Source organism: Bos mutus, chromosome 12 (assembly GCF_027580195.1).
Source record: "Bos mutus isolate GX-2022 chromosome 12, NWIPB_WYAK_1.1, whole genome shotgun sequence".
Lineage (NCBI taxonomy): Eukaryota > Metazoa > Chordata > Mammalia > Artiodactyla > Bovidae > Bos > Bos mutus.
Genome location: NC_091628.1, coordinates 50,678,541 through 50,693,531, shown reverse-complemented (window position 1 = coordinate 50,693,531; position 14,991 = coordinate 50,678,541). Strand labels below are relative to the sequence as shown.

Here is a 14,991-nt window from a genome sequence, read left to right as displayed (position 1 = left end):
TCCTGTTACCAGATTCATTGAAAAACCAGAGACTGAGGATTTTATCTAAAATCTGAAGGTATGCAAATGTTGGTTTAAATTTTTAAAACAAGCAGAAACTGTGAAAGTCAAACAACACCCATCATGGGCTATTGCATGACCTCTAGTGAGTCGCCTGGACCCCTCCCATGGGACCAGTTCAGTGACCTGTTGCTTTAAAGCATTTGTTTACGGTGGACAAGGCTGGCTTCTAGCGATGATCTTCCTTCTTGTTAAATAATCACAAACCATCCCTTTCGTCATCTTTTCTATGATGTTGCTAGGGAATATTTGTAGCTGTGTCCCAAGTTCCTAGAACAGTACCTGGCACAGAGTAGGTGTTCAGTAAGCATTTTAGGAAAGGAGGGATAGTCATGGGCCTAAACCCCATCAAGTAACCAATGCCCTGATACCAGTCTTACACCTGGATTCCAGTTCCTATCGTCATCATTTGCTCTTCCCTTTCCAATTTCTATATTTAAACGGTGCCTAAAGAGAAATGTTTGAAGTGTTTTGTATCTGAATAAAACTGTCATGTATGACATAATCTTACTCTGAATCAATTTTTTTTAACTCTACAATTACAGTGTTGCTTTAGAAATTCTAATTCATTAATGTTTGAAAAAAGTTGCCCTCAAGGCTGAAAGTTGGCACATAAATGTTCATCTTAGATTTAAAACTCTAGGGAAGTTTTGGAACTCCAGGGAAGTGTTCCTACACTTGTGCCAATGCCATGACTAAGAAGAGATTATGGCTAGAAAGAAAACCGGAGTTTCCTGACTTATAGAGCTGCATCATTATGAAGGGCATTGTAACCAACTTCAATGTTGACACTAAGTTTCTAAGTTTCTACTCTTGGTGATACTTATCTTCAACTAGGAGTTAGAGAGAAGCAGGGTGACAAGGAAACTTAAGGAAATCTCCTAAAAATACTTTATAACTAACTTAAAGTCATCACTGACTTAATTACATGCCATTTACAAGGAGGTATTAAGGCATCTGGATAAAAAGTGAAAAATGTGAAAGTGTTAGTCTCTCAGTCGTGTCCGACTCTTTGCAACCCCATGGGCTGTGTAGCTCACCAGGCTCCTCTGTCCATGGGATTCTACAGGCAAGAACACTGGAGTGGGTAGCCATTCCCTTCTCTGGGGCGTCTTCCTGATCCAGGGATCTAATCCAGGTCTCCTTCATTGCAGGGAGATGCTTGAGCCACCCAGGAAGCCCCAAGGCATTTGGATATTTAATACCTAGTATTTGTTACCTTGAAGACATCCAATACAATCAGTCTGTTTCCTCAGACCTGATAGTTGGATAAACCATTTCAAAATACCAATGGTGATACAGAGAAATTCCAGTAAAAGATACATTAGAAAAAAATACTTATATTAAAATACAACCACAGAAAATATTTTAAAGGCACAAAGTGATCTTATTTTCAGTAAATAGCTAACATTTATGCTATGATTTCTTACACAAGTGTAACAGCAAAATAAAAATGGTAACACTATGGTACACGTCTTTCTTAAGAAGTAAGAAAAAGTACTTTGTGTTATTGGTGCTTTGTTTTTAAAGAAAATAGTGAGGCTGGCATCTAGTAAAATAAGAACAGTTTAAATATTGGAGTTTGAAACATAATCACACAGCTTGGAACAGCAGTTCAAATTCCCTTTGAAATAAAAACAAATTTTTAAAGTAGATTTAATCATGAGACTACAACTGAGCAGTTTTAGTCAAGTTTATTGATATAATTTAACCTTCACTGTCTCTATTAGGAAATGAAAGTAAAAAATCTTTTAACTCAATAAAACCCCAAGGTCTGATCCAACATATATGCAGTTGTTCCAATACAGTAATAGGCAAGAAACAGCAATTCACAGAAACATCTAGCTTCATTATCAACTGTTTAAAAACTAAGAGTGGAGGGAAGAGTAAGGGTTACAGAAGGGGACCCTCTTGTTTACCCTTATCCACTTAAAGATGGGGATCATGGCAATTAGAATTAGCTCAGCATGAATGCTGCTCTTATTGGCTAAATAATCAAATTGCCAAGGATGAGTGAATCAAGAAGAATTTGCTTGGTGGAAGCCTTTCCCAAGTTCACTAGGTGGAAGATCTCCTTCAACAAATCTACAAAATCAGCCATAAAATTCAAGACCAGAAAATAGACACCACTGATGTTACCATGAAATGGTTATTTTATACCGGCTTCCCTGGTGGCTCAGACAGTAAAGAAGCCGCCTGCATCTCGGGAGACCTGGGTTCAATCCCTGAGTTGGGAATATCCCCTGGAGAAAGGAACAGCGACCCACTCCAGTACTCTGGCCTGGAGAATTCCAAGGACAGAGGAGCCTGGCAAGCTACAGTCCATGGGGTCGAAAAGAGCTGGACACTACTGAGAAACTTTCCCTTTCACGCCATCTTCCCCTCTTCCCATGCTACAGCTTGTTATCAGTGTTTTGCATATATCAACATCCAGATATTTTCACCAATGGTCCTTATTACCAACTACAGAGATATTCCCTCTGAGATGCAAATTGGGTTTGACCTAGTACAGAGCAACCCTCAATAACTGTCTTTCAAGCAAGGCATATATTTATACTGGCTACTCATCCAAGCCACATTCTAATATTCCTTGAGTACTTTCTCTTCAACCATACAAAATGTATTCTTCCCTCTTACCCAGAAAAGAACCACACTTGAATGAAAATAGTAATTATATTTGTACTTTTTACATTATTTCAACTTGGAAAAGAAAAGAAACAGAAGAAAGCTTTTTTCTCCTGAAAATACTATCTTGAGGTCTCACATTTTGGTCTTATTTGTAGAAAGAGCTCACAAACTCAGAGTCTCACAAGCCTCCTCTCTCCCAATTCTTGGGCTTATTTTACTAAAAATTATTTTCAATGGGATAAATATAGTAGTCATTGCTTGAAAGTAGTTTTTAGGAAAGTACATGATAAAAACCTGGATAAGAATGTTTTAATTTTATAGGTGATTCCCCAGGTGAATTTTATATTATAGCTGGAAGAGAATAACTAGATGTTTCAATAGTGACTTTGTCATAGACTAGGCTGTTCTACTTTGCTGACACCCAGGTACAGGTGAGTGAAGATGAATGAATCAGAACTAATGTTACACAGGTGTAAGAACAATGACCACTAATAACCTTCCAATAAATGGTGGTAAGACCAGACCCATAGACTTGTCTTATTTCTTAAAATAACCATTATGAAGGCAGGAGAAAACGACACATCTAATAGCTTAAGCTAGCTGGCATCTTTGCTCATTTGCTGTACTCTACGGCATTCCTAAATGAGGAGACAATTTTCCCCAGCCTCTACAGTCAACCTTACACATTTCTACTCTTCAAGGAACCTGAAAGAATAACCCTTTAGAGCAAAGATGTTCAAACTGAGCCCATATTTTTCATGCAAGCCTAGATATACTGAGCATTTCTCTACTAAGTCCACTGATGGATAGAAACATTCAAACAAACAAATGATTCATAGTAAAATTTTCTAGGATACCATTGCTTTCAAAGGGAAACCTCAACTGAAATGGCAAGTGTGAGATCAATTCGATCTATAGTCAGCCAGCAAACTAGTCCATGTAGAAAGGGTAGAGTTTACTTTGATTCTTTAGCTCAGTGGTTCTCAACCAGGATAAATTTACCCTAGAGGGGTTACTGGCAATGTCAGGAGTCATTTTTAATTGTCATAACTGGGGGGTGGAGGGCACAGTGATGCTGCTCAACATTCTACAATGCACAGGACAGATGCCTACAACAAAGAACTGCCCAGCCCCAAATGTCAATAGTGCCGAGGCTGAGAAACCTTGCTTTAGAAAATACTAACAAATCATTAGGGGTCCAAGATGACTGTAAGTTTTATGGTTAATAACTTGCTTGATGTTTTCTACACATATTGTATTTCATGCACACTAATGCAACCCATAGTAAAATATTATTCTGGTTCAACGGCTCTTTTCACCATCAGAATATCTTGCCTGTTTTTCAGGGTTTTGTTTTGAGGTGGAGTTTTTTTAACTCTCAAAGTTTTTGTTTTGAGTTTCAATGATTTGAACACACCCACATTTAACACCAGCTAACTTTTTGGAAGGGTGAAACTCTGGGGTTAGAATTTTTAGCATGGCTTTGTAAAGAACAAAGGGAATTTAAATGATAGGGGGAAATGTATTTCTTTACAAAACTCAGTCAAGCAAGAAAAGCCATATCTCTAGAAGATCTATGAGAATAAAATTACTGCTTTCCTCAAGAAAAAAAAAATCATCATCTAATCATATGACTGTTTTAAGCAAAGCATTCAGTATATTTCTAAATCATCTTAGCGTCTCCCTCTGTTGTCATTACTCAGGAGACATTCCATGTGTCTCACACAGGTCCATGTGCCATGAATAAATCCACTGCCTCAGCTTCATAGCTAAATACACATGGCAGTGGACATGAGATGGATAAAAGTCATAGCTGAAGAAAGGAGAGTAAAAGAGAAGCCACAGAAAGCGGGGGCCTGAACACCATACTCACACAGCTTAACAAACCCTTACATAGAAATTGTGTAATTATTTCTGTATTTGACTTAACTTGGTATCTACCCTACACAAACCTCATTTACAAAAATCACCTCAACCCATACACCTGAACTGAAAAAAACCAAAGGAAATGAATACTCCTGACCACAGCCTAGTTAGCCAAGACCACTCTCTCACGCAAGGAACTCATCTACCGGTCGGCCACTAACCCATGGTGTCTGTAGCAGGGAAAGAAAAGGGAAGCGTAGACTCACAGATCTCAAAATAAAACTTAAGGTTACCAAAGGCAAAATGTGAGGGGAAGGGATAAATTATGAGATGGAGAAACATACAACACTACTATGTATCAGAAAATGAATAATGGCACAGGGAGCTCCACTCAATATTCTGTAATAACCTCTAATGGGAAAAGAGTGTAACTGAGTCACTTTACTATACACCTGAAACAATCAACAGTGTAAGTCTACTCTACTCCAATGAAAAGAAAACAAAAGGTAATCCGATCCATTCAGATTCTTCTCTTAGGAAATGCAACTAAGGGATGCCATTTTCTGTCAGAAAAGGGACAGAAAAAAGTAATCATGTGGAATGCAGCTGCCATGGTTATGCCTGAGCACTAGATTAATAAGAGTCCTTTGGAAAATCCTTAAAACACTCTTCATCTCACTCAGCTTGAAAGCATCTCTGCTCTTAGTTACTAAAAGAACTTATAAAAGTTACATATAAAACTGGTGAATCTGATTAAAGTCTTGGGATGCATCAGTGTGAATTCCCGGTTTCAATATTATACCACTTATACAAGATGTCACTATGGGGGAAACATGGTGAAAGGCACAGAGGACTTTTCTGTACTGCTTTTCTGGCAACTTCCTTTGAATTTCAAATTAAAAAAAATAATAATAAAGATCTCAAAACTTGTTTAAAAAAGCAAGTATTGACTAAAACATTTATCTATCTGTATTAGTTTCCTAAGGCTGTCATAACAAAGTACCACAAACTGAGTGACTTAAAAAAAGAGAACTGTCTCACAGTTCTGGAGACTGCTGCTGCTGCTGCTACTAAGTTGCTTCAGTTGTGTCTGACTCTGTGCGACCCCATAGACGGCAGCCCCCCAGGCTCCCCCATCCCTGGGATTCTCCAGGCAAGAACACTGGAGTGGGTTGCCATTGCCTTCTCCAATGCATGAAAGTGAAAAGTGAAAGGGAAGTCGCTCAGTTGTGCCCGACTCTTCGTGACCCCATGGACTGCAGCCTACCAGGCTTCTCCGTCCATGGGATTTTCCAGGCAAGAGTACTTGAGTGGGGTGCCATTGCCTTCTCCGGTTCTGGAGACTAGAAGTGGAAAATCGAGGTATTCACAAAGACATGATCCTATGAAACCTGTAGGAGAATCCATTGCCTCTTGCAGCTTCTGGTGGTTTGATGGCAATATCTGCTCCTCCCTCACTCCAATCCTCAGTTATCACACAGCTTTCTTCCTGTATTTATCTGCCTACATAAGGTCATCTTCATATAAGGATGCCAGTCATATTAGGTTAGGGTAATGCCTACCCTGATTCACTATGACCTCTGTCCCCATACTCCACCTGACAACTCTATTCTCAAATCAGGTCACATTCTGAGGTACTGCAGCTTAGGACTTCAATATATAAACATACCACAGAGATATTGCGGGTCAGGTTCCAGACCACCACAATAAAGCAGGTGACATGAATTGTTTTGTTTCCCAGTGCATATAAAAGTTACGTTTATGTAGTCTATTAAGTGTGCAATATGTCTAATAAAACAGCCTACATACCTTAATTAACAAATGTCATATTGCTAAAGCATGCTACCCATCATTTGAGCCTTCAGAGTTATAGAAGTAACATCAGAGATCACAGGTCACAGATCAGCAGAACAAATATAATAATAATAATGAAAAAGTTTGAAATACTGCAAGAATTACCCAAACATGACCTAGAAACATGGGGTGAACAACTGCTGTTAAAAAATGGTGCTGATAAAACTTGTACTATTCAGGGTTGCCATAAGCCTTCAATTTGTTTAAAAAAAAAAAAAACTGCAGTATCTGCAAAGTGCACTAAAGCAAAACACAATAAAATGAAGTATCCCTGTATTGTGTCTTTATTTGGAGGACACAATTCAACCTATAACACTATTCCATCAAAGACCTAATTCTGGGGACTTCCTTGATGGTCCAGTGGTTAAGAAGCCACCTTGCAATGCAAGGGACATGGGCTCAATACCTGGTCGGGAACAAAGTTCCCCCGTGCATGGAGCAACTAAGCCTGCATGCCACAACTACCGAGCTCGTGTGCCCTGGAGCCCATGCACCACAACTAGAGTGTCCAGGCCCCATAAGAGAAGACCCCACATGACACAACAAAGATCCCACACGATGCAACTGACACCTGTTGCAGCCAAATACATCATTTTCGAGAAAGACCTAATTCTAGAGCCTATTACTTCTCACAATGGAAATCTTGTTCATTCACTCATTCAAAAGAATTGTTGATCTGCTGTATGTACTAGTCACTATGTTAGGTATTTTGAACACAAAAATTACTAGTATGTAGAGTCTGGCTCAAGTTTTATACCTTTCTTCTATAAGTGTCCAAAACTAAGGCTTCTGATATACTATATTTGACGAATTATTAGAGGTCAAGCCTCCCAGTCCAAATCCAACTGCTAATAGGTGTTCAGCAAATGTCACTCTACTATAATTCTCTGCAGCATATTCATTATCTGGTGCTTCCTCGCTCATTTGTTAACTCATTTGCCCAATCCCAACTCCCACACCAGAACATAAGCTCTTTGGGGGTAATGTCTTTGTCTTTGTTTCTCCCATATATCCCTATGAAAGTGAAAGTCACTCAGTCATGCCCGACTCTTTGCGACCCCATGGACTATACAGTTCTATAGTCCATGGGGTCTACTATACTATTCTAGTAGTCTACTAGTAGTCTAGTAGTCTACTATACTATTCTCCAGGCCAGAATACTGGAGTGGGTAGCCGTTCCGTTCTCCAGGAGAGCTTCCCAACCCAGGGTTTGAACCCAGGTCTCCCACTTTGCAGGTGGATTCTTTACCAGCTGAGCTCCCAGGGAAGCCAATATATATCCCTATACACTAGAAAAATTCTTACCTAATAGGCACCCAAGTATTTACTAAAAGAATTAATGTGATACAAAAGAACATTCACAGACCAGACTATATATATATCATCCCTTCCCATCCTCATAACAACCCTAGTAGGTAAATGCAGGGACTCTAATTCACACTTGAAATTAAGGCTTTAAGAAGCTGTGATAGAAAAAAAGCATCCTGACACATAAGCATGAGAAAGAGTCAAATGATGCATGATAACGACTTCAAACCAAATGCGCTTAGCTCAATTCTATGGCTCTGGTCACTCTTTATGCTCCTAAATCCAATTAAAAATACTCAGTGTCCTGTAGTTGTGAAATTACCCTATTAAGTGTACCATACATACATTTTGCTTTAGTTCCTAGAGATAAAATCCAAACTAGATAGAATTTCTCATACTTGAAATAGAAATACTTGGCGAGATCTTTGGATTTAAATATAAAATACATTGGTGCTTTCATCTAATCATAGACTCAGAAGACGGAATAAAACTTCTAGTGGCCAACCATAATAAACCACCACCGCAATTCAAGTTTTCCAAATATTTGGGGTGTTTGGAATCAAAGGTTAATTTTATTGAAAATGCATGTAATTGATCCAAGAAATGACAGTTTAAAAATCTAAGCATTAAACCATCTGAGAATAACTCAAGCCATCTGAAAAGAATGAGTACTTTCAATACAATTCACACTTTAAATTTTCATAGAAGTTATTTCATAAAAGTTATTTCCATATAAAACATTTTATTAAACAATCTTTCTTTCTGGAAAGACTTCAGAAATCAAAGCTCTTTTTTTCCATAAATAACATCTCTGACTTGCTATATTACTAGAAGTAATTCATGCATATATGTATATTGCAATATATGCATATATATTATAGTATTTTACCTAACCAAACCTGAAACCAATAAAAATACCCTATCAGTTGCCTAGTCATGACAGAAGTAGAAGAGCTACAACTTGGTAAGAAGGAAGGAATTAATATTTAGCCCAACTGCTCTGGGAACTTGATATATAAACAGCTGACACTTGAACAACCCAGGTTTGAGCTGCACTGGTCCACTTACACCTGGATTTTTTCAGTATACTAGAAAATTGGTTGGAGATTTGTGACAATTTGAAAAAACTCAGACAAACCATGTAGCCTACAAATATCAAAAGAAAAAGAGAAAAGCATATCAAGAGTGCATAAAGTATTCATAGACACTGTCCTTACATAGGCATAAGGTGAGTGGTATTTAACATAAACTTATGTGTTAGTTTTCTTACTGTTTTATAACTTTGCTTTCAAGGAATTACATTACAGTACAATATGACTCTCTCTCTCTCTCTTTCTCATGATTGCAGAAACTGCATACCAGACTATCACAACAAGTAAGTGGATTTTTTAATGTAACAGTGTTTCTAACACTATATCATGAATATGACTGTAATACTGTATGTCATAAAAACTGTATAATGATTTACTCACTAGTGTTTAGGCTTGGCAACTGTAAAGCAATCGTAGTGCTATTTTTTGTTATCATTGCATGAATGTGAAAGGGTTAAATCTCTCAGTCGTGTCCGACTCTTCAATCCCACAGACTATAGCCCACCAGACTCCTCTGTCCATGGGGTTTTCCAGGCAAGAATACTGGAGTGGGTGGGTTGCCGTTCCCTCCTCCAGGGGATCTTCCCAACCCAGGGATCAAACCCAGGTCTCCTGCATTGCAGGCTGATTCTTTACCAACTGAGCCACCAGGGAAACCCAATGCATGACTACATCTAAATAAATATGAATTTCTTTTTCACATTACCTTCTGAATTTGATATGTAGCATTAGGAATATGTATACTATCCATGGTGGTTTGTATCATGTGAGATAATATTGATGTACACACTGATAGACAGATGATCCATCTTGTAAATGGATGATGTAAACTTATGGTATCAATAAATACAGTACAGTACTGTAAATGTATTTTTCTCTTCCTTATGATTTTAACATTTTCTTTTCTAACTTCCTTTATTGTAAGAATATAGTGTATAACACATATAACACACAAAATATTTGCTAATCAACTATTTGTGTTATCAGTAAGGCTTCTGGTCAATAGTAAGCTATTAACAGTTAAGTTTTGGCAAAGTAAAGTTACATGCAGATTTTCAACTGCATGAGGAGTCAGCACTCCTAACCCTTGCATTGCTCAAGGGTCAACTGCATCCTATATTTCAAAAGAAAATAGTAATTTTGTGATTTTTTTCAAAGAAAAGAACTGTACAACTCTTTTTTTTTTCTCCTAGACAGATATTTTCTGTCTATTTTCTGCCACCAACTTATTCCTGTCAAAATTCTGATGAGATCCTCAAGCCAACTACAAACCCAGACATTTTAGTACTGCTACCTTTAATCTATAATGCCTTTAACATCTGCAAATACATGGATGGCCAAACAGAAGGTGCCTGAATGTATTATAAAGAAACTCGACTACTCCAAAGATAACATATATATTATTTACTTCCAGTTAATAGCTGTCTTAAACTTCAGTGTTCTGTAAAATTAATTTTTTTTTAAACAGATTCCTATCATTAGCCTTGATTCTTTGGGATTGCTAACATTTTGAAAAATATCCCTCATCTGTCATTATAAATTATTTATCTCCAAAGATATAGACCCACCTTACTATTGATCTCTCAAGGGTCTTGATCCAGTAGAAAATTCATGCACAAAATTCTGAATTTAAAGCTAGAAGGAATCTAGAGAATCATGAATAGTTATCTTATGGAAAATATTACTGACGTGAAGCAGAAGACGGTGACTCACCCAACACCACACGGGATGTTGGTAGGAAACCAAAAGAGCAGATAGGTCCAAATACCCTCCAAGACCTGTGTGCCAAGTGAGGGCAACGCCTAAGCACAAGGCACCTGAAATGTAACAATGCATCAGGTTTGGACAGTTTCCATAAACTCTGGTCACCTAGCAACCAATGTATGGAGGCTGAGGTTTGAAAAGAACACGATCCTCAACAAACGCCATCTGTGGGACAAATGGGCCAAGAAAGAGGACACAGGAAGTCCAAGGGCACGAAATGTAAAACAAAGAAAAAACTAAATAAAGAGAACAAAAGCTTCGCAGGAAGAATAGAAACAGAAGAGACACTAAATCTATACGGAGATCACAAAAATACTTTCCTTGAGCAAAAGACTCTAAACCTGATTTCAATGATAATTCCAGATAAGAGAATCTGTTTACGCCCATTTTCTTACAGAGACAAATCTAGTTTGGAAGAAAATTTATTACTTACCAAGCCTGCTATAGGTGTGGACAATCTATTGATCTTCTTAATGACCCCAGGTTTCAGTTTATTAATTAAACTGAAAGTAAAGAAAGAAACAACATATGCGGTTACAAGAAAGCCAACATTAGTTTCACGTTCTTTACAACATTTTCAAAAAACATACATGTCACTCATCCATTTCCAACATTTTCTTCAGGCCCAAGAAAAAACAACCAACCAAGAAAATACACCAAGAAACAAAAACCAGCACTGTCAACAATAGTGAATAGGTCTCTAAGATCATATAAACACACTTCTACACTGAAGAACATGTCCTTAAAAATAGTTCCACATTTGTTAAAGTTCCACATTTGATTCTGTTTTAACAGTTTATGAATCCCTTCCATTATAGTTTAGTTCTCTTCAACCTAAGAATACCTTTTTCTATTAATCATTTGTACTGATTTTTTTCTCAAACTTATCCATGTTTTAAAAGGTAGCTACGCATGCATCCATTTTCCTCCAAATTACCCTCCCATCCAGGCCATCAGATAACATTGGGACAGATGGATATGTGTGTATATATGGCTGGGTCCCTTTGTTGTTCACCTGAAACTGTCACATTGTTAATTGGCTCTGCTGCTGCTAAGTCACTTCAGTCGTGTCCGACTCTGTGCGACCCCATAGACGGCAGCCCACCAGGCTCCGCCATCCCTGGGATTCTCCAGGCAAGAACACTGGAGTAGGTTGCCATTGCCTTCTCCAATGCATGAAAGTGAAAAGTGAAAGTGAAGTCGCTCAGTCGTGTCCGACTTTTAGCGACCCCATGGTCTGCAGCCCACCAGGCTCCTCCATCCATGGGATTTGCCAGGCAAGAGTACTGGGGTGGGGTGCCATTGCCTCTACCTCAATACAAAACACAAACTTTAAAAAATGGGGGGAAAAAGTTGCCTAAAGTAAATGGAAGCTACCAGTCAATGTCTAAATAAAGGATAAATTTCAACCCCAAATGGGCATATTCACTAATACCTTAAAATATAGTTGCCTTAATTATATATTTTATTTAAAATACATTTGCTGTATAATTTTTACATAAGGAAAATTCACAGGAATTTCCCAAACAGAGCTCAATTTCAGCTGCTAATTACAATACTGATGAACAAATTCAGTTGTTATCTGTTGCTGCTGCTGCTGTCATGTCCGCTGCTAAGATCCCATAGACAGTCATGACCGACTCTGTCCCTGGGATCCCATAGACTGGAGTGGGTTGCCCACAGAAAGAAAAAGCTACCGTCCCATGGGATTCTCCAGGCAAGAACACTGGGAGTGGCAAGAACACTGGAGTGCCATTTTCCTTCTCAATGCATGAAAGAGAAAAGTGAAAGTGAAGTCGCTCAGTCGTGTCCGACTCCTAGAGACCCCATGGACTGCAGCCCACCAGGCTCCTCCATCCATGGGATTTTCCAGGCAAGAGTACTGGAGTGGGGTGCCACTGCCTTCTCCTGTTATCTGTTTCCAAACCACTAATGAAACATTAAGAAGTGGAAATATATTACGTTGCTTTCATCACTGTTAATTCTAACATGTGCCAGGCGATTACCAATTCTGTACGGTGTTTTCAAATCTGAGCCTGATAATTACAATTTATAGGTATTTTGTTAAGCTATATTTCACATATATTTTTCTTGAGTATACACTGTCTCTAATGAAAGAATATTCTAGAATATAAAATATTAATATTTTATTATTAAAAATAAATTTTAAAAATAAATAAGTAGCTTAAAAACAATGTTTGTTTGTTTTGCCAGATTTAAAGGGTGCAATGGAATTCATTCAAACAACCAACTAGTAGCCACTGGTAACTCATTCAAGGCTATGATTGCTTTATTATCACCACAGAATGACTGGGTAAAAATTTAAATCCATCAGAATGCACCCAAATAGGGTAACAGTTACCTCAGAATCTAACATTGAAAAGGTTTCTGTTGTTACAGAATCTGCAAAGATATCTGTAAGTCTCCAGATTCTGAAACATTTTTAAAACCCAGCTTTGACACCTAAAATTTAACAGTACAATTTGGAGTTCTAAATCTAGATTTTTGTGACTTCTATTTTTTTGTTGCAGTGCTCTGATAACAGTGTCAAGCCATGTAGAAATTTAATACTATAATAGTGCTTTTCTACTATGGCTGCCTGTTTAATCAATCATTAATCACTGCCAGGAAACTAAATTTGAAACAGTGATTTTTCTATTCAATAATGCTGCCACACACACAAAAAAATTTCCTTATTCTTTAACAGAGCTCCAAAATGGAAGCAAATATAGGAGAAACAATCAAACATTCTGCATTTACTGGTCTCCCCTTCACAATGGGCAACAGAAAAAAAAAAAAATCTGACACTTGTGGAATGTCACTCCTTCAACATTCCAGAGATTTATATATACACTTGAGTGTGCTAAAAATAAAAAAAGACAAAAGTCTCAATTTAATGACCTTCAGAATGTTGTTCGACAGGATTCAAAATTACAAAACAGTGGCTTATGAAGACTTAGTCTGGTGAACAAAAGCTGTTTTTCTGTTTTCATACTTTCTTCACACAAAGATCTTTAGACAACTTAACACAGATGGCAGAACCACCCTTCGACTATAAGCATTTCCTAGAACTGTTCCTCTTTGACTCCTCATTTCTTATTTGTGCACTGAAAACCATGTAGGAAGGAAGGCTTTCTCCCTTCATGGTCACAATATTTTTCTTTAATCACTAGCTGAAAAGCTAGAAAAGAGTTGAGCAAGTTTATAAGAAATGACAACTCCAATTTAATTCTTGTAGTTGTTCCCTACGAAGCAAGTATTTCTTGAATTCTATGACTGGTGGCTTTTTGCAATCCACAGTACTAACACTGAAACATCACTTAACAGAAACATAATTCTAGCACAGTGTCAATCAAGAAAGTCACAGTAGTTGATCTCTAGTTTGGCATGGACTTTCCTCCAGGAACTTGACTCTTAAAGTGTAATCTTTCTGAGATATAAAAAGTTAGACACCAATATGAGCTGGGGCAACTTATAAAATGTCAGGGAAGTCTGACATCAGTTGTCCTTATTAAAGGAACAGAGTCATAACTTCCTCCTCCACCCATTTGAGTCACTGGTGACATTGGCCAGAATAGTCCATTTACCTGTTTATGTCACTTACCATTTTTGTATTACTGTGTTAGTAATATCAAGAGAATTTTTTAAGACAGTTTCTAGAATGGATGATAACACAGCCTGTTCTCAGTTAAGTCAATGGAAGGAAGAAAGAAGTAGAAGTAAAGGAAAATAGCACAGATAAATGATGTCTCCCAATAATGAGTTAATGGACTCCTCCCTCAGAAAATTGCAGAGCTATTACTCAGCAATAACATACACCCAGTGGATTGGCGTCTTCCACTCCTGAGCATCCGCATATGTGTACAACATGGACATAACCACAAGGAAAAACACCACTCTGGATAACCTGCGAACTACCTCTAAAATATGGTGTCACTAGAGGAAACTGCAGTTTTACTTTGTCAACTGTGAAAATGTTAAGTGTCAGTTCTAAGCACTAGACTATGGAGATAATTCTCATACAGTTTCAGTAAAAAGCAAACATCCAATCTGATTATGTTTGTTTGCAATTATTTTTATATACAACTAAAGGAAGAACTTCTAGGGTATTTCTTCTGGGGCGAAAAATAGGTTTCATGAAATTTAAACTTCTGTGAAATTTAAGTCTATCTAAATGAATAGGGAGGGCATAGTCTTCAGTTCAGTTCAGTTCAGTCGCTCAGTCGTGTCCGACTCTTTGCGACCCCATGAATCACAGCACGCCAGGCCTCCCTGTCCATCACCAACTCCAGGAGTTCACTCAGACTCACTTCCATCGAGTCAGTGATGCCATCCAGCCATCTCATCCTCTGTCGTCCCCTTCTCCTCCTGCCCCCAATCCCTCCCAGCATCAGAGTCTTTTCTAATGAGTCAACTCTTC

At 37.9% G+C, this 14,991-nt stretch overlaps 1 protein-coding gene across 9 annotated transcripts in view; it reads right to left on the bottom strand.

The window, feature by feature from the left end:
- The window catches only part of LMO7 (LIM domain 7), a 219,057-nt gene that overhangs the window by 118,957 nt on the left and 85,109 nt on the right, over nt 1–14,991 (bottom strand). For all 9 annotated transcript variants that reach the window (XM_070380597.1, XM_070380601.1, XM_070380593.1 and 6 more), the window contains exon 3: nt 11,005–11,074. In XM_070380597.1, coding sequence (XP_070236698.1) covers nt 11,005–11,074 — 70 coding nt within the window. The remainder of the gene's footprint in view (nt 1–11,004; nt 11,075–14,991) is intronic.